The sequence below is a fragment of the Spermophilus citellus genome (assembly GCF_964194105.1).
Source record: "Spermophilus citellus genome assembly, chromosome: 5".
Taxonomy (NCBI): Eukaryota; Metazoa; Chordata; class Mammalia; order Rodentia; family Sciuridae; genus Spermophilus; species Spermophilus citellus.
In genome coordinates, this window is record NC_138186.1 from 13,500,179 (window position 1) to 13,524,588 (window position 24,410).

Genomic DNA, 24,410 nt, shown 5'->3' on the forward strand with positions numbered 1-24,410 from the left:
GACTGTAATAGAGGCATTTTCCTCTGACCCAAGAACCTCATGGCTTCTTCAAGCTTTTATGAAACGGTGACAAACTAACTTATTAGCTCACATATATGATAAAATCAAGACTCGGGCCCAACACCAACATAACACAACAGCGAAAATGGGGTAAAAAGCTGGGTGTGGTGGTGCACTCCTGTAATCCCAGCTGCTCATGAGGCTGAGGCAGGAGGATGGAGAGTTCAAAGCCAGCCTCAGCAACTTAGTGAAGCACTAGGCAACTCAGGAGGACCCTGTCCCTAAATAGAATATAAAAAGGGCTACAGATGTGACTCAATGGGTAAGTGCCTGGGTTTAATCTGCAGAGAGAGAGAGAGAGAAGAATAAAAATAGTAAAAGTCACCTGATCTTAAAAAAAAATAAGTACATGTATACACACTCTCACATTTTGCTTACTTGACATAAATTCTTAAATGTATTCAAAGTAATATCTGCCTTTACATAAGATTGAATAAATCAATATGATTTTACAAACATTATACATTGAGTGTACATGCATTTACAGAAAGCAGAGTATGAGGATTTGCTATAAGCCTGCCTATTATACATATTTTGTGTGGTTACTGCCTGAGTTCATTTCATGTTCAAATAGATTTCCAATTACCTACAATTTCTATAAATCCAAGTGGAAGACTTGGATCTCAAGACACCTCTATGAATGACTCTTCAGAGTGTTCCTGTGAAATTTCATCCAGGCAGAGAAATCATTTATTTTTCTTTGTGCATCTTGTCACCCGGTTTTCCAGGGTCTCGCTAATAATTTTAACACATATCTTCAGCCTGACTAATGTTATAGGTGCTGTTGGCACCCTGTCTATACCTGGGATTCTCTTTTTAGGGTGTTTCCTTCTGGCCATAGTAACCAGGAGCAGACCACACTAGAAATGGCAGAGAATTAATATCTCCAGGAGTAACTGACCATCAATAGCAGGCAAATGCTCCAGCTTCCCTGTTCTGGGTCTGGGGTAATCTGGGATAACACTGCCTCCCCGGGTGATTTCCCCAGCAGGAAGGAGCTCCATACCCCACAGGGGTGACAGCTTTGTGGCACATGGCTGATTGACTGTCTTCCCTTCCTCACCTGCTTTGCTTGCTCCCCTCTTGGCTTCAGAGATAATCCTCCTGATTTGATTCCTTATCCCAGGGTGCATCTCTGAGGGAATCCAAACAAAAATAACCATTAACCTGAAGTTCTATGTAAACATGCTGTGAACCCTAGTGGACACAAGCTGTCCACATCCATTGCCAAGGCTATTGTGTGTTTGCACAGAAATCTGTGTTTATCACCAGCAGGGCCGGCTATATGTTTTGTGGGGCCCAGTGCAAAACGAAAATTGTTTAAAAACAACTGGTATCCTTTAGAAAAATGAAAAAAAAAAATGTTCTGACCGCTTGAGAACATGACAGCCATTAGTTTTTCTGTACTGGAGATGGAGCAAAATTCTTTTTACATAAATTCCACAATTATTTTTCTTCTAAGTGCCACTGGCTTTGCAGACATCTCAGTGAATAATTTTTCAGCCTGAAAGCAGGAGAGGCCTTTCCTCTGTGGGGGACAGCTATCTGCCCCATGTCTACACGGAGACCTGGGCTTGCCCTTCTTTTCCCCTCAGGCCCACTTGGGCTTGCTGTGGCCACTGCAGACTCCGCCTGTGACATCCATGTGCCCTGTGCCTGTCTCTGCCTCTGTTTTGAACGTTGCTGAAATGTCTGCTGGTCTTCCGTACCAGGCCTTCGGAAGAACACTTGGCCTTTGACAGTGTGTGTGTGTGTGTGTGTGTGTGTGTGTGTGTGTGTGAGAGAGAGAGAGAGAGAGAGAGACTTCCTAGAAACCAGGGCTGTTTTCTCTTGCCAGGCGCCACAGAGGGCCTTCCTGTGCAGGAGGTCATTTCAATGAGGACTCCGAGAGCTTAGTAAGTGGAGAAAAGAAGGTCATTCCCAGACAGGATGTTGGGAAGACACCCTGAAGGAACCTTGCTGGGCAAGAGACGCCAAGGGGACCAAGAATGCGGGCCCGTCCCCCAGGAAGTCATGCATGTGCCTGGGCTGTATGATAAACAGGCAACCCAGAGCTTTTCCAAACAACCAGAATCACAATGCTCCAAATTCCAGAAACTCCTCAAACAATGACTGGACATTCCTTGTCCCTCATTTGCTTATTTGTGCACCAAGGATTTTCAAAGAAACCAGAAGCGAGGGTTCAGACTTGGGCTTCAGCACAGGAATAGGGTGTGGGGAAGACGCCAGGCGATGCCCTCCCTCCATGGGGGACAGCTACCTGCCCCGACACACCCTCGTGCCAGGGCCTGCTCCAGCCGTGCGCCGCCCCCTCCCCCACAGCCACGCAGGCTGATGGCCAGCATGCTCCAGCGTGAGGCCTGATGGACAGGTCAGACACAGGGAGAAGCTTGGTGATCCACGTCACCCAGAGATGTAAGTGGGTCAGGTTAGAAAGTCCTTCCTGAATGAACAGAAAGACCATCTGGGGAACTAGAGATTTCCTGAACAGCCACCTGACCTGAAGGGCACATCAAGATGCTTTGAGGCACAGATAGTTTCAGCAAGTTTTTTTTTGTTTGTTTGTTTTTTGTGGTGCCGGGGATTGAACCCAGGGCCTTGTGCATGCAAGGCAACCACTCTACCGCCTGAGCTGTATCCCCAGCAGTTTTTAATTATAACATATTTGTACATACATACACACATACACACAGTATATGTATGATTATTCTATAATCATATAATGTATCTAATTATAAAATCATTCTTAATATTATTTCACAAGTAAATATAAATACAAATATCTATAGACTATCATTCTGCGAGATGACGGATGTGTGTATATATGTGTATATATACATACACATAAATGTATGATATATATATATATATATATATATATATATATATATATATATATATAATGTTAGGATATATATGTACGTATTATTTATGTATACATGTAGTTGTGTGTGTGTGTGTATATATATACATACATCTCCTAACATTTGTTTACTGGTAACATCCATTCTTAAGAATAGAAACTCTCTCTTGGGCCTGTAATCCCAGTGATTCAGGAGGGTGAAGGCAGGAGAATCACAAGTTCATAGTTAGCCGCAGCAATTTAGCAAGGCCCTGAGTAACTTATCGGGACCCTGTCACAAAATAAAATATAAAAGGGGCTAAGGATGGGGCTCTTTGGTTAGGCACCCCCGAGTTCAATGCCCAATACCAAAAAAAGAAAAAAAAAAAGAATAGAAACTCTCATTTGTCAGTTTTCTCCCTGATGCAGTAAAATAGCAATTGAAAATTTGATTGCAATCCTCCCTCAGCAGCCTCAACTACATGCTCCATCCTCTGTTCCTGCTGGGCTTTATTCCATGGCACTTTTAACATCTAATGCACCTTGCAATTTATCTATTGTTCAATGTTTACAATCCAGCCCCCTCATCTCCCTCTCTCCCTTTTAATGTAAATTTAGAAGGTAACAATGTTTCATTACTGTTTCCTTATATAATCCAGAATGCAGGTGACTAGTACATACTAGATACTCAAAATTATTTTGAAAGAATAAACACAGCTGCCTTCATTTCCAAAATTCAAGAACACCACAAGGCGGGGTAGCGGGCTTCAGTGGTAGAGAGGTCCTGAGTTTGATCCTCAGCATCACATTAAAAAAAAATACCAGATATTTACAGGACACCAACTTCTGGTGAGTATGGACCTAAACTGAAGATTGAGTTGGGATTGACAGGGTACTTTCTGGAAGATAGATGGCTCAAATTCAGACACATAACTAAGTTGTGAAAGAAGAAGGCTCCAGGGGTATTGAACAAATAGACTGTCACAGGACAGACAGGAGACCTTGGACCACTGGGGACGAAACAGGCAAGAGCCCCTGTACACGCCAGGGCATCTCCACCCTGAGACATCTCTGAAGCCAGACTTCACATCGCAGACAGAGAGCTCTCCAGAATTTTCCAGTGCTCTTGCTTCTCAGGGTTATGTGCATTTTGCTGTCCATCTCCTCAGGGGCAGGAATTCACACCACATCAAACCTCCTGACGATGCTGGCCTCACGGCTAACAAGAGAGAGGCTCTGGGCTTGGACCAAGGAAGGATGGAGAGAAAGAGGTTAAGGTCAAAACCATGCAGGAAAGCCTGGAGAGAGAGAGAGTCAGGGCAGAGCTGCATAGGTCACCTCTGTTTTAGGAAGGCAAGTGGCCAGTGAGAACTTTAAACAATCCTTGGGTTCTCTGAACGAGATGGACTTGTAGATGCAGATCTTCATATGTCACAAAGACACGTGCACACGTGAGGATCACTGTTGGCATGGTGGCCAGGGGTGGGACCGTGCTACCATGTGTATTTATCCTTAAGAAATGTATCCTGTCAAGAATGAGAACCACTCCTCATTAAATCATAACTCCACACCCTCACCAGCTGCAACGAAAGAAGTCAATACAAACCAATTTATAATCAGAGATGGCCTGAAATCAAACCTGGAATAGAATTTGAGGAGGAAGGTCATTTCTGGTTTTTAAAGCCAAGCCCAGAATGAAGAAGCCCTACTTCCCGTTGGGGGCACTAAGCAGAAGCAGGTAGATGACAAGCGTTTAAAATTTAAACCATTTTGCTTGCGATGGGTGCTGATCACAGCATGTGAACCTGGCACACAGGTGAAGAGGTACTGGGCTGGAATCTGGAGCTAAGGACGTTTGTTTGGCAAAGTTAGCAGGCCAACCCAAAGGCCTTCCTAATAGACATAACAACCTAATTATTACTTTAATCAGAAGGCTGAGGGGTCTTAAAGGGCAGCTTCCTGCCCTTAATTTTTTCATCCAACTGGCTCCACGTACAGCTGACCCATTCTTCACGAAGTTCAGTCCAGTCGGCTATCTTGGTTACGAGAGGGCAGGTGGCCAACTGGATCTTCTATGGCACCAGCTCTGTGCCCTGTAAACAAGATGTACTCTAATTAAGGAGGGTGGGTGGAGGAGCCTGCAAAGAGTACAGACTGGGTTGACTCAAAGGTTAACTACCCATTGACATGGAGTCTAAAAGGAGAACTCCACCTTTCCCCAGCCCAGTTTTCATTAGGTGCTTGATCTGCAAGGAACAGAGATACCACGGTCAGCTAGCACTCAGGGCAAGCCATCGGCCTTGCCTCGGTGCATTGAATCTTAGCAAGCTTGCCAAAAAAAATCCAAAGGAGTTAGATGAGAGTATGTGCTTTACAAAAAGAGACTTGAATGTAAAATTAATGTACCAGATCCCACTTTAAAATACAATCACCACATAGCTGCTATTCTGCAGTCTTCCTGCTCAAAAGGTTAGCATGGCTCATTTCCAAGAACCATCTACCCTCCCACCTTGACCCAGCTACACTGCATTAAGTCCAGGGCAGCTCTTGAGAAAAAAAAATGCCAATTTAAGTAACATGGTTAGTATTTGTGGCTTTGTGTGTGTGTAATCTTAGTAAGAAACAAAGTTTGCTTTTTTTTTTTTTTTATGACGATTTTGTTTTACAAATTGCCTTACTTAGGCTACCTTGCAAAAACTTGAGAGTAGTGGCCTCCCCTGTCTCTGCTGCTCGGTGGTTTTCCTCAACAATGGATTTTGCAGATTGGGTTTCACCCAGTTCTACCCAGAGTTTGCTTTCCTGGGAGGCTCAGGTTTTCTTTTCAGATTGTTCCCTGGAGGCCTCTGCTGCTTCCCTGGTCCTGATAGCAACAAATTCTATTTTCAGCCACTGCACATGATAACCCTTTTGTTCTCCTGGAGCCCTGGTGCTGACACAGCATCTTTCTGTGTATTTATCTCTGCAGGAATGTGGCTCCAAAGAAAGAAAAGCCAGCCACAGTGCTGTTCCTGGCAGCCCTGTGGGCTGTTTCTGTCTATACCAAGCGTTCGCCCCTGGGGAGAACGGTGCAGCTCCAGGCCTCCCAGAAATCAAGCCAACCCACGTCAGGCACCTGAGTCAGGCTCACAGGGAACTCACAACAGATATAGTTTTTCCTTTGTTTTCAAACCAATGGTGCCCATAAGTGCCCAAACTTGAGTGAGGGAAACAAAACATGAGTGTAGCGATCCTGTTTTCTTCCTTTCCCAGGGCTCCCCCTGAACCCCAGCCTTGGAGCAGCCAGGCCAAGGGTAGGAGGTGACCCTTGAGTGAGTCCTGACCCTGGACTGGAGGACTCCAAAGGAGACCTGGGTTTGGCTGTTGTCATTCTGCCCTCGGGTTCCCAGAGGTGGTGGTTCCATGCTTAGCTTTGATACAGAAGCCCTGTCTGTAGCTTTCCAGTGGTGAGCTCTTTGTAGTCTGATACATTCCAAGCCCCTAACATAAAGTTCATGCATTGCTTAATAGGATGTTCCAAATGGAAAGTTCTAGAATGAACCCAAATCCATTGCTGTAGGCTCAGAAGCAGAATGGAGTTTTAAACCATTCTGTTCTCCCACAGAGTCTTTACCTACATGTGATAAAACTTTTAAAGCAAGGCAAAGTTTAGTGAGTGTAAAGAAACCAGGGCTTCCTGCCTCTAACCATGACAGAAATCAAGTGAAGCACCCACAGCACAGCTCCTGAGCCATCTGTCCTCTCCACTCCCCATGTCCCCTCCTGCTCCACCTTGTCTACTGATTTATATCCTCGCGGGGTTACCACTTTTTCCAGGGGACTAAATTTCTCACCTCAAATAAAAACTGTCATGGCTACCCTGTGAGAAAGCAGTGGTGTTACCCACTCTTACCACTGGGTGGCGTCCTGGAACTGAGACTTGGACTCATGATTGACAGCTGCACCACAACCTGTCCAACCCCCCAAAAGAGGCTGGGCCTGGCTTCAACTTAGGAGGGCAACTTCTTGGTTTTGCTATTATTTCTCTACTCTATCTGCTGCCATCTTGATCAGTTACAGGTGCTTTGGCCCAGCTCTCCAGGGCAAAATCCTCATCCAAATGTCTCTCCACCAACTCCCTGGATGGAGCAGCCAAGACTTTGCAAACTTAAGGCCTGGCCACTACTAACAGTCCCAATAGCACCGTGGACAAGCAGACACTCATGGGGACCTGGAGGCTTCTTATGCCTCAGCCTCAGGGAGGCCATCAGGAAATGATTTCAGATTGTTGAAAAAGATTTCAGAAGGAAAACTAGATCTCCCATCGCCATTTTCTTTTCCAATAAAAGAACTTCTGCTTCTGAGATCCCTCTGTAGAAAGGCCTAGTCCCTGCGTGTGACTTTAGAGCAAAGAGACCCCAAGAAGCAATTCTGTCATTTCTAAATGGCAGGACTAGCTTCAGGGCCCTGGTCACCGTTGCCTGGTACCAGAGGGAGTCACTAGCTACATGGCTGCTGCTGACGGAACGCAATGCAGGTGTCCTCGGAGTTGCTCCATGTTGTAGGGAGCTGAGACGGGTGCAGGATGCAATCCAGCCAGCACTGCCTGCCACAGCGGTCCAGGTTAGGGGAATTTAGGGAACCTGTATCTTAGGCCTGTAGCATGCAAGAATTTGTGGCCATCACTAAAGTCATTGCAATGATAAAGATACACCACAAATAACTCTAAGAAAGGATAGAACGTTTAATAATAATAATAATAACATGTAATTACAGACCCAGTAAAGTTCTATGGCAACACAAAGAAGGAAGACTGGACTTCTGTTGTTAGGGGGGCATAGAACAACAGTGGGCAGTGGGTTTCTTTACCTCATGAGCAGTCTATTGAGGAAGGGATTCTTACTGAACAAACCAAGTGAAAAGTCTTTTAGGGCGGCCCTGGCCCGGGCTACTTGGCCCAGATCCTCTCTTGGAGTCTGAAGTAATATAAGAGGAATTTACTCCGTGAATGTGGGTTTCAGGGTTTGATTATGGATTTTGAACTACATAGGAGGAACAAGTCCTAAGCAGGACTGACGTCCTCAATGTCAAACAAGTCAGTGTGTCCACTGGAAATGTGCCTACCAGAACCAATGGACACCAGTGGGCTGGGAGCCGTCCACCAAGTCCCCACTTCCAGGGGTGCAGGTGTGGGTTCCTTGAGAACCAGCCATTAATGGGGAGGGGGTAGTGGAGTTGTGCTTAGTGATATTACCACTACTTTAGGGCCTGGTTCTTCATAGCTTTTGTTTTTTAAGACAAACACTGACTTCATTCGAATGGGTATGTCTTATTTTATCTTAAGTAATAAGGATTCCAAAATCACTGCTAATTTTAAATGAACATAAAGGTTTCAAAAGGAGAACATGGAACCTCCTCGCATCTATTAGGGTGATCATGATTTAAAAAAAAAATAGGTAGCAAGTATTGATAAGGATATGGAGATATTGAAATCTTTGCACTCTGCTGGTCGGAATGTGAAGTGGTCCCATTGCTCTGGAAAGCAGTCTAGAAGTTTCTTTAAAAAACAAAAACAATTACTATATGATCCAACAATTCCATCTCTGGGCATATAGCCCCCAGGATTGGGAGGGGGACTTACCCAGAGACCGGTACACCTGGGTTCAAAGCAGCATTATCAAAAGAAGGAAGGGAGGGAGGGAGAGGGAAGAGAATGGGGAGTTTGGAAGAGATGAGGTCTAGACTCACCACTGACTTGTTATTCACAGAAGCGACAGATGAGTCAGTAACAGAAAAAAATAATAATAATAATACAAGAGCATACGCAGAGGAAAGGGATCCTAGACCTGGAGAGGAAGGGCGAGAGGAGGGTGACACGAGGACATAGTAAACAGGGTGAGCTCAAGAGCAGGAGAAAAATGAAGGCAGAGAAGTGCCAACAAAATTTGCAAAACAGGAAGCTTCTAGAAGGGGATGCTAAGGAGGGGCAGGAGGATGAGGATCAGGATCCAGAGGCGGTGTTTTGGACTCATTACCAGATGGCCAAGGTGGCAGGAATCAGGGTGAGAGAGGAGGAGACCTTTGTGAATGTGGAGACTGTACTTCTAGAAGTTCCAACTTCTGGGAAGGAGAACGGGGATGTGGTGGCAGCTCAAAGGAAGGATGGTTGTGGACTTCTTTTCCAGGGTAGAAGTTTACGGAGGTGTGATACCATCCAGGAGAGATCCACAACTCACATGGCCCCACTTACCAGGCTCGGCTTGGTGTTTGACTTTTCGAAGGTGTGAAAGCATCACGCACTCAGCAGAAACTGGGCTGTAGGTTCAAATTGGGTTCTTTCCCTTGGCAAGCAAGGTGCCGTCTGATCCTGTCTCTGGGAAATGGCTGGCCCTCCGCAGTGCACGCTGGGGCTCAGCCGAGGTGTTCTGTGGGTCAAGTGTACCAAGTGCATTTCCACCTTATGATATTTTCCATTTGCAGTGGGTGTAACTCCTTTACAAGGCCAGGAGCCTCCATACAAGCAAGAAAGCATGCAAAGGATGAGACAAGGTCCATGGAAATTGCAAAGGACTCAAGGTCAAGGTCAGAGAAAAAGCGGGCATTGGCCTCTATCTAAGAGGAAGTGGAAAATACCACTCCTTGGAGGCAGGAGAGGCAGGTCTGAGTCTTGCAGGAGTGAAAAGGGTTTGGGAATCACTTTCTGGTTAAACAGGAAAGACATTACTATAGACAGGAGACCTGGACTTCAGAACTCTTGAAATAACAGCCTGTAGTCCCGGGGGCCTTCAACAGCACAGCCTTGAGCATCTGGGGGACCCATCTTGTGAACTCAACAAGACTTTCTGGGAAGTGGACTTTGTGTCCATTCCAAGAATTATACCAAGCAGCAAAGTTGGGCCACTGGAATGTCCCCTGCAGAGATGGCCACGGGCTCCCCATCTCTTCTTGGTGATCTGACAGACCTCCCCTGTCCAGCGTTCAACCCTACTGCTCTGCCCCCATCCAGCCATGGGGTCATGACCCTGGCATGGCTGGAAGCAGCCTGATGGAAAGGAAGAGCAGGAAATTCCCTACATGGTGGGGATAATTGAGGATGTGCTGAAAATCGGTTGCTGCTTCAATTGCTTATTCCACCATTAAGACATCTGCCCTGAGACCAAGATGGAAGAAGGTGGTAACCAGGTGCGTGAAGGGGTGATAGGCCAGCTTCACGGTTGTGATCATTTCACACTGTGTCTGTGCGTTGAAATTTTAGCACCTTAAACGTATATAATTTCTATTTGCCAATCACACCTCAGTAATAATTGGGGCGGAAGGTAACCAAAAGGGGGGGAGTAACACAGTAAGGGAGGTTGGCTGACCCAGGTCGGTGGATTTCCTCCACACTACGCTTATTCCTAAAAATTCAACCCCTGTCAGCTAAGCCAGGGAGTGGGAGCCGTGGAAGATCCCTGGAACAGGTCATTTTGGAAAACAGAAAAAACACACTGCTGTACTATGAATCTCCAGCTACAAGACCCGGGGTATTTGGGATTTTAGGGTGGAAAGGAAAAAAAATTGAGATAAAGCCTACAAAAAAGAGGAGGCAGAAAGAAACCCAAAGCAACCAGACCCTGCCCTCTACATGATGTCACTTGCAGTTGACTCCGTTTGGGGGACAATAGAACTATTGTGAGAAAGAATCTACCATCAGGGAATGTTGCAGATAGAGTTAGCTCTGGGTTTTTTCTGGCAGAGCACTCTGCCCAGGTGGGATGGAATAAAGTTCGAGTTCTAGAAGGTGAGAGGAGAGCTAAGAGGGAAAGAGAGATGGGAATAGGGAGGAAAAGAGGAAGGAAAGGAGGGAGGAAGGAGGAAGGAAAGGGAGGGAGCTGTGGGGGACTATTTGGGGAATCCAGAAATGGCTCCCCAGACACGTTCCAACTGGTGGGGACTTGGTTACCCAAGAGCAAGTCCCCATAACATCAGTTCAGAGAGACCAGCAGGGGGCACAAAGGCCCCCAAAACGTACAACACCAGCTTGGGTTATCCTAACCTCTGACCTGCTCCCCCTCCTGCCTCTCTTCCAAATATTAGTCACAACATTCTTTTGATCATTTTTCCTTTTAAAGGAGATACTACTCTTACAGAAAGGTCAACCCGCTAAAAATGTGTTGCTCGGATTTTCCATGGGCTTTTCTGCATGAATCCTTTGCTTCCAGTCTTGCCCGGAAGAAATGAGGGAAGCATTTTTCCACCCGCAGGGATTCATTTTCCAGAGAGCAGTGCCAATATTTGTCTTCTTTGCCTTACCCCCTTTGGTCCTATCAGTGACTTTCAGAAGAACCAAAAGAGTGATTTTATTTTTAAAGGAAGAGTCAAGCATTTCTTTGAGATTTGAAGTTAAAGAGTCCAAGTTCTTTTTTAGTAACTCCCCTTATGATAGCAAGGCCAAGAACTGTGGCATGTGTGTTATTGGAATGACTCTCCCTTGGGCAGGATCCCCCAGGCTCAGGAGAGCACCTGACTGCCCACGGATAGGCCTGGAGGATCTGCACCGACCATGCAGGGTCCTTTGAGGGGTGTCCCAAAACGGTGCCTGGAATTTCTAATCACTAATCTGGGTTAAGACATGGAAGATTCCTACTCAGTGTTGTCTTCCAGGAATATCCCTTCCTCTATCAGGCAAAAAATACCCAAGATAAAGAAACTTAACAAGAGGAAAGGTGCATGTGCTTTGGCTCATGGTTTCGGGGGATTCAATCCATGGGTACTTGGTCCAGTTGCCTTGGGACCTGTGGCAGCATAGACATCGACAGGGCGCACACTGTGGAGAAGGTCACTCACCTCTAGGCATCCCTGAAGCAAAGAGAGAGACAGGAAAGGGTAAGAGCTACCCTTCAAGGACATGCCCCGCCCCCAAAGACCTAACTTGCTCCCACAGGCTCCACCCCTTACAGGTTCTACCACCTCACAGTAGTGCCACAGGCTCGAGACCAGGCTTTAACACCTGGACCTTTGAAGGACATTCCAGGTCCAAACTATCGCACAGCTCAGAGTTTACATGCTCAAGAGAATGGTTCTGCCTTCTGGATTCTCAAAGCAACTGACCCCTGCTGCTCTTTCAGTACTTATTTATTTGCATGCCTGTCTTTCCATGGCGCATCCCTCTTCCCATTTGATTCTTAAGTATCTCCAGGCCTTGATCAGTCTTATTATCTCTGTTAAAATCAACATTAGAACCTAAAGCGTACTATTGAAGAAAAAAATTATTATAAAATTTGCTAAAATGGCCAGGAAAGCTATATTGAGTCCACTCAGTGGGGCTACTGATCAGAGGAAGAGAGAGAGAGTTCAACCAGAGAAGTTGCAAAGTAAGTGCAGATTTGTGGCCAAGGAGCAGAGTGAGCGAGGGACACTGAATTGGAAATGAGGAAGAGGAGACATCAAGAGAGAGCAGGGGATTCTCACTGAACCGACAGCAGGGTCCTTGGCTAGCGCCAAAAGACCCTGTCTCTAAATAAAATATAAAATAGGGCTGGGGATGTGGCTCAGTGGTCGAGTGTCTCTGAGTTCAATCCCTGGTACCCCCTCCCCCATAAAAGATTAGCTCATTTATTCTTGACAGGTCAAAACTTGAAAAGAAGAAACAGGAGATGAAAGAAGAAAAATGAGAAAAGATGGGAAGAGAAAGGAGAGAGGAGACAGTTTCGGAGGCCAAGGCAGAGAGGAGCAGGAATTGCTGAAGGCTCCAAACCTCTCCGGAGACGGGGTTGGACGAGAATTCTCCACGTGTCAGAAGGAAACCACTGGGCATGGTTGGGGGGGATGTAAGTTGCCACATCTATTATGGAAAACAGAATGGAGGCTCCTCAGAAAGCTACAAGTAGAAGTACCATGTGATCCAGCTCTCCCGTCTGTTGGAGAGACCATGTTGACTGCAGCACCTGTCATTCCTAATAGACAGACATGGGAACAACCTAAGTACCCACCGATGGAGGAATGGATGAAGAAAATGTGGAAATGTTCACCACTGTTTTATCAGCTTTTCCATCACTGTGACCAAAAGACCTGACAGGAACAATTAGAGGAGGAAAAGTTTATTTTGGCTCACAGTTTCAGAGGACTCAATCCATAGAGGGCCAACTCCACTGCTCTGGGCCCGAAGTGAGGCAGACATCATGGTGGGAGGGTGTGGAGGAGGAGAGCAGCTCAGGACAAGACAGCAGGAAGCCGAGAGAGCTCCACTCACGAGGGACACATATAAACCCCAGTGATCTACCTCCTCCAGTCACCTTGCCTTCCTCCAGGTACCACCCAGTCAGTCCTGATCAGTGGTTTAATTCACTAATTAGGGTAAGGCTCTCCTAATCTAACCATTCCACCTCTGAAAATTCTTGCATCGTCTAACACATGGGCTTTGGGGAACAGCTCATATCGAAACCATAACAACATGGAATAGTATCCAGCCTTAAACAAAGGAGGATATCCATCTGACATTTACGACTACATGGAGGACATCATGTGAGTGAAGTAAGGCACAGAAATTCAAGTGCCACATGCTCTCACTTATATGCAGAATCTGAAAAAGAACAGAGAGAAGCAGAATATGGTCCCCAGGGGTCGGCGACAGAGGCAAGGGGGTCTTGCTGAGATGTTGGCCAAAGGCTACAAAAGTCCTCTTTTATAGGAAGAACATTCAACATAGTGACTTTAGTTAGTAACGATGTATGCTTGAAGAGAAAGTAGAAAAATTATTCTTGCTGCAAATACACATGAAGTAATGGTGTGTTAATCAAAGCATCATGCTGTACACCATAAATATGTATCATTTTATTTGTCATTTTTGAAAAAGTTAATTCAAAAAGAAAAAAAAATCTGCACTGCAGAGCACCCCTGACTCCCCAGAAGTCTCCTTTCAGACAATGTCTACATCAGGACACTCATCAGAATCCTGAGGTCTTGAAGATCTGTCCTCACAGGAGTTTTTATTGTAAAAATAATCTGCTGGTTGTCTTCAGCAATTTGCAAATGAGCTACTTAGCTTAAATCTTGCAGAGGCAGAGAGAGGGAGCTCTCATTGGCTCTCACTTCATAACTATTAGGTGGCACAGGGAGAGATGGTAACTAAGTCTTACTTGCCACAGAGAACCCAGGAATCTACCTCAAGACTCCCACATTTATAGAAGGCAGTCATTCACATACTTCCTGCGATTTCAAATAAACCCTGTGCTAGAATCAATGAGCTTACTTAGATTTTTTTTTAACTCTAAATACCAACTGGAACTATATTATAAATGTGGGTGTACATATATATTTAATATTTTATTTTAAATAATTGAAAGTTATTGTATGTAGTTACATGCTAACGTGATACAAAGAGCTCTCATATACTCTTTTACAAAGATACACACAATTTTAACATCAGGCCACGTTTGCTTTATACTTCTCTGTAGCTACATGAACGGATAGATAGATATTTGCATTCTCCTAAACCATTGGAAAGTAGGTCACATACATGACTCTCCTTTATTGCTGAATACACCAATGTTTTCCTGAGGATAAGGCTTCTCAAATTCAGGAAATTTAATGTTGATACAACACGATAATCTAATCTACGATTCATAAAATATGGCCACAGTGTATCCCAATAGTGCAGCTTTAGCTATTTTATGTCTTTAATAAAACAAAGAAAAATGTTTTACTCATTGCAGAGATGATCATGAGAACTTTCCCACCAATTTAATATTAAGAACGAATTATTTGCTCCCTAAATTATTTATTGATTTAGATATTTTTTTTTTTTTAGTTTAGTTTGCTTATTGCTTTAGCTCTGGAAGCCTCTAAGTACATATTTATAAATCCAGGAAGACATTCTGATAGTCCCACTCTCATCAGGTGGACGTGGACGATCCAAGATCTTGTAGTAAATGCAGTTCATCAGGAAGGAGGTTCAAGTTTAAAGGCCTTGGCAGGCATTGGGCTTCTGGGGCGTGCAAGACGTAGAGTGGGGGAGAAAGGCTCTTGGGAGAAGTCTCACCGGTCACTTTAGACCAGGAAGCCCCGTGGACAGGCACAGGAGCCAACAGCTTCTCCACCAACACCCTAGCTCATGGCTCTTGCCTTGGGACAGGTCGGTCCTCTCCATGAGTGCGGCCAGTGTGCGTCATAATCTCCTAATAACACCGTGTCACTTTTGTGTGTTGATACCACCTATTTACCCTCAGCCACGCTCCCTCTTACCTCCCCCTGTTCTGTGGCACTGGAAGCTACAAAGGGACTTTTTGTTTGGGCCTGTAGGTAAAAATGGACCGTGAGGAGTCTATCAGCCAATGAGTTCTTCCTTCCTCCTGACTTCGTCCTTTGAGACTTGACCCCAACGATGAACCAACCTGCTAGGAGCCACAAGCAAATATACGATGTATGGCACCTTTGGTTGTAAAGTGAGGCCAGCTAGCCACTGAGATATGATTATGTTAAGATTTACATTCATATGCAAATTGGGCTCCTGCTGTTCACCTTGGCCTGCTACCGGACTCAAGTTACGGGACTCCTGGAGAGTTCCCATTGGTTGGGGAAGGATAGTAGGAGGAAATTCCGGGGGAGGTCCGGCCCCCCGGTTGGGGGGGGGGGGGGAACGCGAGCCGGTAGAGGCCGGTGTGGGAGGACCGGGTTTGGCTTGCCAGCGCCTAGAGAGTATCGGCGGCTTTTTCAAAATAAAGTTTTCTTCCTGCTTGAGTGGCTCGTGATTCTGTGCCCAGCCAAGACTGCGGCACCAACCCATCAACATTCCCTCTTTTCTCTCACTGTCCCCACCTTCCTTCCTGGTCCATTGGCCTCTTTCCCCTTGACTCAAGTCTCTCCCGGGTGACACACAGGGTGACACACACCAGAGGCACTATCACACGAGGAGAGAGTGAGACAATGTCCTCCGCCCAGAGAAAGAGAAGGTCAAATCCACAAGAGAGAGGGTAGGACAGAAACCAGAGATGGAGGGACATCAATACGATTTGGGTTTGTAGTGACCACTTGCTAATTGTCTTACAGTTTAAAATAAACTCTCCCTTCACGTCAGTTTATTTTTACTTTTTTTGCAACACCTTGGGCCCCAGGTAATGTCCAGATAAGAGACATTGCAGAGAATTCCCATTAGGCCTTCCCTCTCCCAATTAACTAACTTGAAAAAGAAGAGAGAGGCTACAAAGGGAAGTTTTGTTTGGAGGCTCTAGGCAAAAACTGACAGTTTGGGGTCAATTGGTTTCACCTCCATCTGACCCACTTTTTTGCACCAGCAGATAATTGGACAGATTGGGTTTCAGGAAGTCAATACTCCTGGAGTCAGCCCAGGTGGCAGCTTGTGGCCCTGACAGCAGCTAATGCTCTGTGAATGAAGAAAGGAGAGATAAGGCCCCAGTAGCCACCAAATCAAGGGCAACTTCAGTTCCAAAGAACTACTTGAAGAGCGCCATTTTCTCTATCCTGTGCCATCAGGGCAGAGGGCGCTCAGGGGGTCTGGAAAAGACCAGCTGATGACCAGGTAGCTCATCTTTTGGGATATGGCACTGTTCACAGAGCAGGCTAGAGCTCTCAGCAGCAGTAAGTATATTTGTAGCGCTGTTTAATTCCAGGATCACAGTTTTTCCCAGTTTTGTCTTGGTCAAGCCTCCAGCAACCTGCTGAGGCTTTGAAACCATTTCCTACTTGAGCAAATTGAGCTTCCAGGAGATGAAGTTCTCAAGATCATTCAGCCAGGGCAGGGGTCAGGAGGCTGAGGCAGGAGGATGGAGAGTTCAAAGTCAGCCTTAGCAACAGAGAGGTGCTAAGCAACTCAGTGAGACCTTGCCTCTAAATAAAATACAAAAAAAAAAAAAATGGCTGGGGACATGGCTCAGTGGTAGAGTGCCCCTGAGTTCAATCCCTGGTACCCCCACCCCCACCCCACCCCCCACACAAAATAGGTCAGCCAGCCAGTAAGTGGGTTGAGGATTCTGACTGGGAAGTCTCTGAGCCTTCTCTTGAATACCTAGAACACAGACACTGAAATGAAAAATGTCCATGTGTTGAAACTTAGTCCCCAAATTCACATAGTAGTGATCTCTGTGTTTTGGGAAGTAATTAGGGATGGATGAGGTGATGAGGGTGAGACCTTGTGGTAGCATTAGTGGCCTTCTGAGAAAAGGACCTGAGCTGGCGCACTTGCTCTGTCTCACCATGTGACACCCTCTGCTACGTCAAGATGCCACAGGAAGGCCCTCACCAGATGCCAGTTCTGAATCATCAGGTTTCCCAGACTCCAGAACCATGAGCCAAATAAACTTCTCTTCTTTCTAAGGGACTTGGTCTCAGTGATTTTATTATAGTAACAGGAAATGGACTAAGACCCTACCCGATCCCTCACCTTCCCTTTAATTTGTGATAGAGGTATACTTTTCTTTCTCAAAAAGTTTCAATGGTTTTCTTCTGCCTATAAATAAAATTCAAGCTCATTCTCCTAGTTCCCTAGGCTCTTATATCTGGTCCCTGTTTACCTTTACATCCTACCTTCAACAATTGCTCGCATCGGCATCTCTTATCTATAACTCGCTTTGCCCGTGTTGAACCCCATACATGGGTTTCTGTTGCTCCGTCACCTGAAGAAGACAGCCATGTGCTCTTCCTCTTCAATGGGGCCCCCTGCTTCTATAAACTCATCTTCCAAAGCCTGTCCTGTGGCCAAGTCATGTGGGAAGCCGTCCCTGATGTTCCGGCCCCCAGGGACTTGCCCCTTCATTGAAATGTCCTCACATATAATCTGAACCCCTTATTTTTTTTTTAAAGAGGGAGGGAGAGAGACAGAGAGAGAGAGAGAGAGAGAGAGAGAGAGAGAGAGAGAGAGAGAATTTTTTAATATTTTATTTTTTAGTTCTGGGCGGACACAACATCTTTGTTTGTATGTGGTGCTGAGGATCGAACCCTGGCCGCACGCACGCCAGGCCAGCGCGCTACCGCTTGAGCCACATCTGAACCCCTTATTTGACATTTGCCAGATGCAATCTTGGGTGTTAGGAGGGTCCCCTATCCACAGACTACCAGGTTTGGACATGAATAAAGAGTGCCAGCCACAGGGCTTGGATCCAGGAAGTCTCAGAAGGACACGCAAGTTAGGAAATTCCAGGCCTAGATTTGCCAAGCATGGAAGGTACCAGAGTCCAGGGTCCAGGCAGGATGCTGACCCAGGAGGGCTATCAAGGAGCGGCACTGGGCCCTGGAGAGATTAGAAACCAAAACCCTGCTTCAGGTTTAGTGTGGCAGCCCAGAGACTTTTGGGGTGGGGACAGCAGTGGCACTTTGAGAATATGATTGCAAATGCTTTCCAGAGAACCCCAGAATGAGTTAGGGAGATTTTCCTTATTGCTATTGACATTTTTCAGAGGATTCACGAAATTAAACAAAGCCAAATAGAGTCTTAACTCAGAGTGCCAAACTCTGAAGTGTTTAATATGCCATGTGTGAATTGTGACTAAGACAGGAATACAGAGGCCAGAGTCACCAAACTTTTTTGGACAGGGGATTCTTTTTCTCAAGAGCCTTTCTCCCTCTAGTGTTCTTTGGAATATACTTAAAAAAATGTTATTTGCATTTAGTCTGACCCACATTTCTTTGTGGCTTAAAAGTGGGAACATTTAGAGAGAGGTAGGAGCCTTACTTTAGCAGTTTTTATTATGTTAAAAAGGTAGCAGTTTGGGCAGTTTTGAACAACAATGAAAAAGTGAGACCAGATTCCATTCAAAACAGCTGAGAGACCCAAAGAGTTCTTGAGGAGTCCATTATAGATCTGGAATCCTGATAAATGATTTGATCCTTTTTTTTCAAGTTGACATCTGGTATTTTCCAGAATCTATATTTAAGAAGAAATCAATTTTTACTAATTTTCAGCTTGATTGTTCACACTTTAGCTTAGGAGAAAGCCCTGCTTTCCTGACAGAACCTATTTTGAGGGCTTATTTTGTTCATTTTGGGGACAGTTCTTTGGGGAAAAAAATTTTACTGTATTCCTGTCTTAATTCTTCATCTATGTTGCAATTAAAGAAATCCTTGAGCACTTCCAGAAACAGTAAGGGAAGTCAAAGTTTATCTGCATCTGAGATAGGAATATTTTTTGAATAGCAACTGGTATGTGTAAAGTGGTTCAAATTCTTTTTTTTTTTAATCAATATATTATCTCAGCCTCTTGTCTCTTCTATTGTGAAGTTGACAATGTCGATCTGCTCTTTTTTATGGACACCATTGTAACTCTGAATTTCAGTTCAGGCTTTTAATAGCTTCCCTGGTCCAGTCTCTAGTGTAACAACGACTCCTGACGTGGTGGGTGGATGTTTCTGCTCCAGCTGACTCTGGGGCCACAGTCCCATCCCAGGCAACAAGCCTGCGGTGGACATTCTTGAGGCTCGCCTCCACTGTCCCTAACACTCTGTGCCACTTCTATGATATCAAAAGTGAGCCATTTTTCCTTTGCCTGTTTTGGACTCAGATATCCGAGAAAGCTTACACAGCTGTGCTTGGACTTGGCAGCTTTTCCCATCCAGATAACTGGGGGTGTGCGCTGAACCAGCAACCGCGAGTCCAGATTCAGACAAGAATGTTGTTGAGGGAGTGAAAGAAATAGTCTGCTCTGTTCAGCCAGATCTTGAAAAAGAAACAAAACAACCTTAATTAAAAATGGGGGCGTGCCAACTGATTTGAGCATTACTGGTATGGAATTTTTCACAAATAAGATATTCCTGATAGAAGAAAACAGGTTAACTATCTCCCCAAATAAGGCCTGGTGTGTGAACATTTGAGTTTTTCAGTCTTTCTGGATTTTTTTTTTTTAAGTGTTGGCATCAAACTCAGGGCCTCATGCATCAAGATGCCAAGCAAGTGCTCTGCCTCTGAGCTGCACCTCTCTCCTTTATAAAGACTGAAAGCAAAGCTTTGTAGCAGGAGGCTGAGTTAGCCCCAGGACACCCAGGAAGTGCTCCATTTTCAAGGATTCCTTCAGGCCCCCGAGGATCATCAGAGTACCTGCAATGGACTGCTGGGTTGCTGTGGCCAGCTCAGGTCTGCTCTTGGAATTGACATCTGTAAAATTGCTGTCTAGTTTTCAGGAAAGACCTTTTTTTGCCCTCCCCTAAATATAATATTTCAGAAAAAAAATTGGGGGCTGCTGCCTTAACTCATCTGCCTAGCATGCACGAGGCCTTTGGTTTGATCCCCAACACTGAAAAATAAAAGGCATTTTACCTCCCTCCAAATAAGAACAGAGTATGAGGATAAAAATGAGATGATAGATCGATAGATATAAAAGTTGAATGCCAATGTTACTGCAATGATTATCAATAATACAGACTTTACATATTTCCTCTAGATACTTGCCCACACACACCAGAACCAAAAGTTATGGTTTAGATTGAAAAGTTTCCTCCCTTCTCATTCACCTTGCAACAGATCCCCAAGTTAAACAAGTTTCAAGTACAAAGTCTGCAGGCTGATCAAAGAACACAATGGACATGCACGTATCAATTTCATGAAGCCCAGCTGGTCCTGGTCTAGGTAAGGCCCAGAAAACAGGCCCATGCTGATGCTGTCCCATTGAATTGGCAAATTCTATTTATGAGAAGACAGGAGGACTCATCTATTTCCATGTTTATTTGAAAAGAAGTTGGCACAGAGAGATGGTTCTATTGGGAGGTCTGTGTGTTCGAGGGGTCAGACCCAGGAAGATGACCGGATCCCATTCCTTTAACACTCAGGTAGCATGCTCAGGACTTGCAATTCCTCAGCCTCTTAAAATTGTGGTTGGCCTCAACCTGACTACAGCCCTTACTCATCTCCTGTTTTCCACATCAAAGGTACTAAGAGTGTCATCTTATATCACATTTCCGAGCTGACCACTGACACCAATTCCCAAAGAACATGAAAGGGGCAGGAAAAGTTTCATGAAAATGTTTGGTCCCCTTCTCTGGTGTCCTAAGGTCAGTCCCGATTTAAGACCCAGAATTTGTGGGCTCATTTGTCTCCACACTATGCAATGGAACTTAGGCCCTGAAAAGATCAGCCCTTCTTCTCTGAGTTTGGACTGCAGCTTGTCTACAGAATGGTAAAGTAGAGAAGCTCACTGGCACCAGGATCTGAGGGGGCAGATGATGATATGCAGTTGACAGGTGATTCAGGACCAACCGCAGACTAATTTATGTTGGCTGTTTTGACTTCCTCATCCTTAGGATGGCTTAGGGAATGCCAGGAATTTTGCTAGCTGAGCAAGTTTATCCATTTTGCATTCTAACCAGGCTCCTTCCTGCTGAGGTAGGTTTCTAAAAAAAAATTCCCTCGTTAGGCTCTGTTGTAATAGTAGCAGGCCACGGTCCAAGAGGACAGTTGAAATCTGAAACAAATTCTAAAAAACGCACTGTGCTGTGTCAGAACACAATTCGGCTTACTACCAAAACATGTAGGACAATTCTAAAACTACATCATCCCTCTATGTTTCGTGCAGACAAGACACGGAAAGACCAAGAGGACAAGGTGGAACATGTAGAGGGTACTCACTACTGCAACATGAGATATTTGTCCTGTTTCCTGACATGAAAACTGAAGATCACACAAGTTGATTGGCTTGGTCAAGCTTAAAATCAACTCTCAGGCTACTATTCAAGACTGATTGTTAGGTTATGTACCTGTCACTAGAAGTGATGACTATTCAATGTGGTAACAAGTCATTATGCATTAATAGATTTAATTTAAGAAAAATGCATAAATCAAGCCAGAGTAATGGTTTATCAAAAATCATACTAGTGATTTTCTGACTTGCAAACAACCCTGAATCTTAACTTTCCTAAGATTCATTAGTAATTCTGCTCATGTTTGGCTTATTCTCATACATTTTAGAAAAAAAAAATTGTTAGATGCATCCTACAGGAGTGAGTTCAAAAGTGCAGAGTTAATTTGTGTTCCTAGGGAAGAACTAATGCCCAAGAGCAAGGAGAGAAATAAAATAGGACTATTCTGCCATCTAGTGATGGAACTGCTGCCTTGCAAGTAGTTCACCTGATGGAACTGTTTTGCAATCCGTCTCCAGAATTTCCTGTCTGAAGAATATTCATAAACTTGGCCAAAAGAAATATCTGGTGGCAAAAAATAGTGGGAAACTAAGAGCAAATAAACAGGAGCGGTGATATGGGATAGATTCTTCTTCCTAAGGTTTCATTAGAAGCTGGAGACAAACCCAATTTCTACTCCTGGCGGATCTGCCCTGGGTGCTTTCTACTTCCCTCTCTGTACCCTAAAGCTTTTAGGTTCTATTCTGTGAATTAATGAAGGTTCCACTTCCTTACATCAGTATCTACTCAGCAAACCTGACACATTCTTCCTCTACAAGTCTGATGAGGGGCTCAGCTGCCACTCTAAGACTGTGAGAGGCATCATCATCCTGCATGGGGGGTAAAATCTGAACCGTGATGCCCGCACAACGGCAGCTCACCTATTACCAAAACACTACAAAAGTATCACTTCAGGAGTCAAAGATAATAATCAAAACAGAAAACTTGTGATCTCAAGATTTTTTTTTTGATCCCAAGAATTTTGTGCAAGAATTTAAGATTCATGGTCAAGGAGGAAACATATTCAGTAATTTTATAACCTTATAATGGAATGAATATGTTCCCTGGAAAAAAAAAGAAAATATATTTCAATTTGGTAATGATGTGAGATAGCCATGTCAGTGTTTGTGAAAACATGTTTACTTCCATTATACTTGCACAATTTAAAAAGTTAAGCTAGTTTTTATTCCAGCAGGGCTGAGTATGTTTACAGGCACTGGTTGTTGGCTCTGATCTCCTCAGGCAGGATGAGTTCTGGGTCTACTTGAGTGTCTAACACTTTCCTAAGAATCTAACAAAAATTCAAATTATACATAAATTTGACAATTCAACTCTCCATAATATTATCTGGTCTTTGTATATCTCATTATACACAAGAGCTTCTAGAATATTCTGTAGAAACCAACTCAGAATAATGGGGAAAAACACAGGTAACAGAGCAGGAAATCCTCAGCTCAGTAGTTGTTGGCTGTGTGGCTCTGAAAAGATTCCTACCTTATCTGAACCTCAAAATGTGGATGGAAACCTGAATAACTACCTTTAGTGTTGAAGAATATACATGAAGTATCTACAAGATGTTAGGTAATCAAGAAATGGTTGTGCATTATTATGAAAAGTGATGGCATGCATCTTAAAACAATAATTCTTAGAACAAGATACTTATGTGGCCCAGGAGTTGACATAGGCAAATCTATAAAGGAGGCCTACATTGTCATTAGATTTATTGCGTACCTTTTCAGCACTACCTCTAAAATCCATACATAAAACTGGCCCAGAAAAGTGACAAGAGGGCATGGAGGACACCAAGCACCCTGGGTGAGTGGAGACGGTACGTCACCAAGAGTCAAACACTACATAAAGCTTTTAAAGACAGGTTTATTTATATATAAGTGCATGAAATTGAATACAGAAACTTTATTAAAATACTGTATATTACAAATTTTTAATCCAATAAATTCCGTGTAATGACAGTTAAGTGCTGGATTCACTTTTAACAGATGTTTTGTGTGTCGGCAGAGTTCACCCTGTATATTACAAAGAGGAGAGCCACACGTGGACCTCGGAAAGGGTCCCGTGATCAGACACTGGATGATATTAATTGTGCATCTTTTCTTTAAAGCAATGAACTGGAACCTAGATCTCTGTAGACCAACTTTCTAGAATCAAAAATAACTTGTGTACGTTTATTGCTGCCCTTTGAAGAAAATGAGTGGTGAAAAATAATTTAAAATGAAGATCAACATCTCTAAGGCTAACTTGATGCTTTCTGCAATTAAAATACTTAAAATTCACTGCAAAATTTGTGTTCTCCAGGAAATTATGCTATATACACAATGGGATTTGTACATGAATTGGGAAATAAAAAATTGCTTATATAAAATTAAAAATCAATAGTATACAATATTTACAGCTTGTTAGGTATTATATATAAACATAGTCTTTAAATAATCCTTCAAAATTAAACTATTATGTAAACATGCAGTACACATACTCATACAGCGTAGTTTATACTCTTGACAGAAGGGGGGAATTGTGTTCACATAATGTCAAATATGCTTTTGTTCTGTGTACTACCCCTCCAAGGTGGATCCCTCCTGTCTTGAAGCTTCACAGTACATTTAGTATTTCTATAGTAAAAATAAAGCCCTGATGGTCAACATATTTTTAAAGGTTACGTAAAGTGTCTGCCCTTGTACTACAATATAAAACTAACATTGTTCACACCAGAATCTCTAGTTTACAACAAAACTAAACTTTAAAATCCCACATTTAATTTGCTTGACTACATCCCCCTCCCAAATTTCATACTTGGAAAAAGCAAAAAGTGGAGGAAAATGCCACATCATGAAAACATAATGAAAGCAGCTGTCATCTGGCACGGCCAATGGCTCAATTACCGGCTCACACCAAACCATAAGGAGTTGGTGGCCAACACC

General features: G+C 44.1%; 1 protein-coding gene across 6 annotated transcripts in view; it reads right to left on the reverse strand.

The window, feature by feature from the left end:
• The window catches only part of TMEM170B (transmembrane protein 170B), a 143,982-nt gene that overhangs the window by 84,718 nt on the left and 34,854 nt on the right, over positions 1-24,410 (reverse strand). For 2 of the 6 annotated variants that reach the window (XM_081294696.1, XM_081294700.1), the window contains exon 3: positions 1,124-1,195. The exons of 2 other annotated variants lie outside the window; for them this stretch is intronic. In XM_081294696.1, the coding sequence (XP_081150822.1) occupies positions 1,124-1,195 (72 nt within the window). Of the gene's footprint in view, positions 1-321; positions 342-1,123; positions 1,196-4,872; positions 4,996-24,410 lie in introns of those variants that run through there. 2 more of the 6 variants (XM_081294701.1, XM_081294702.1) reach the window with 2 other exon arrangements.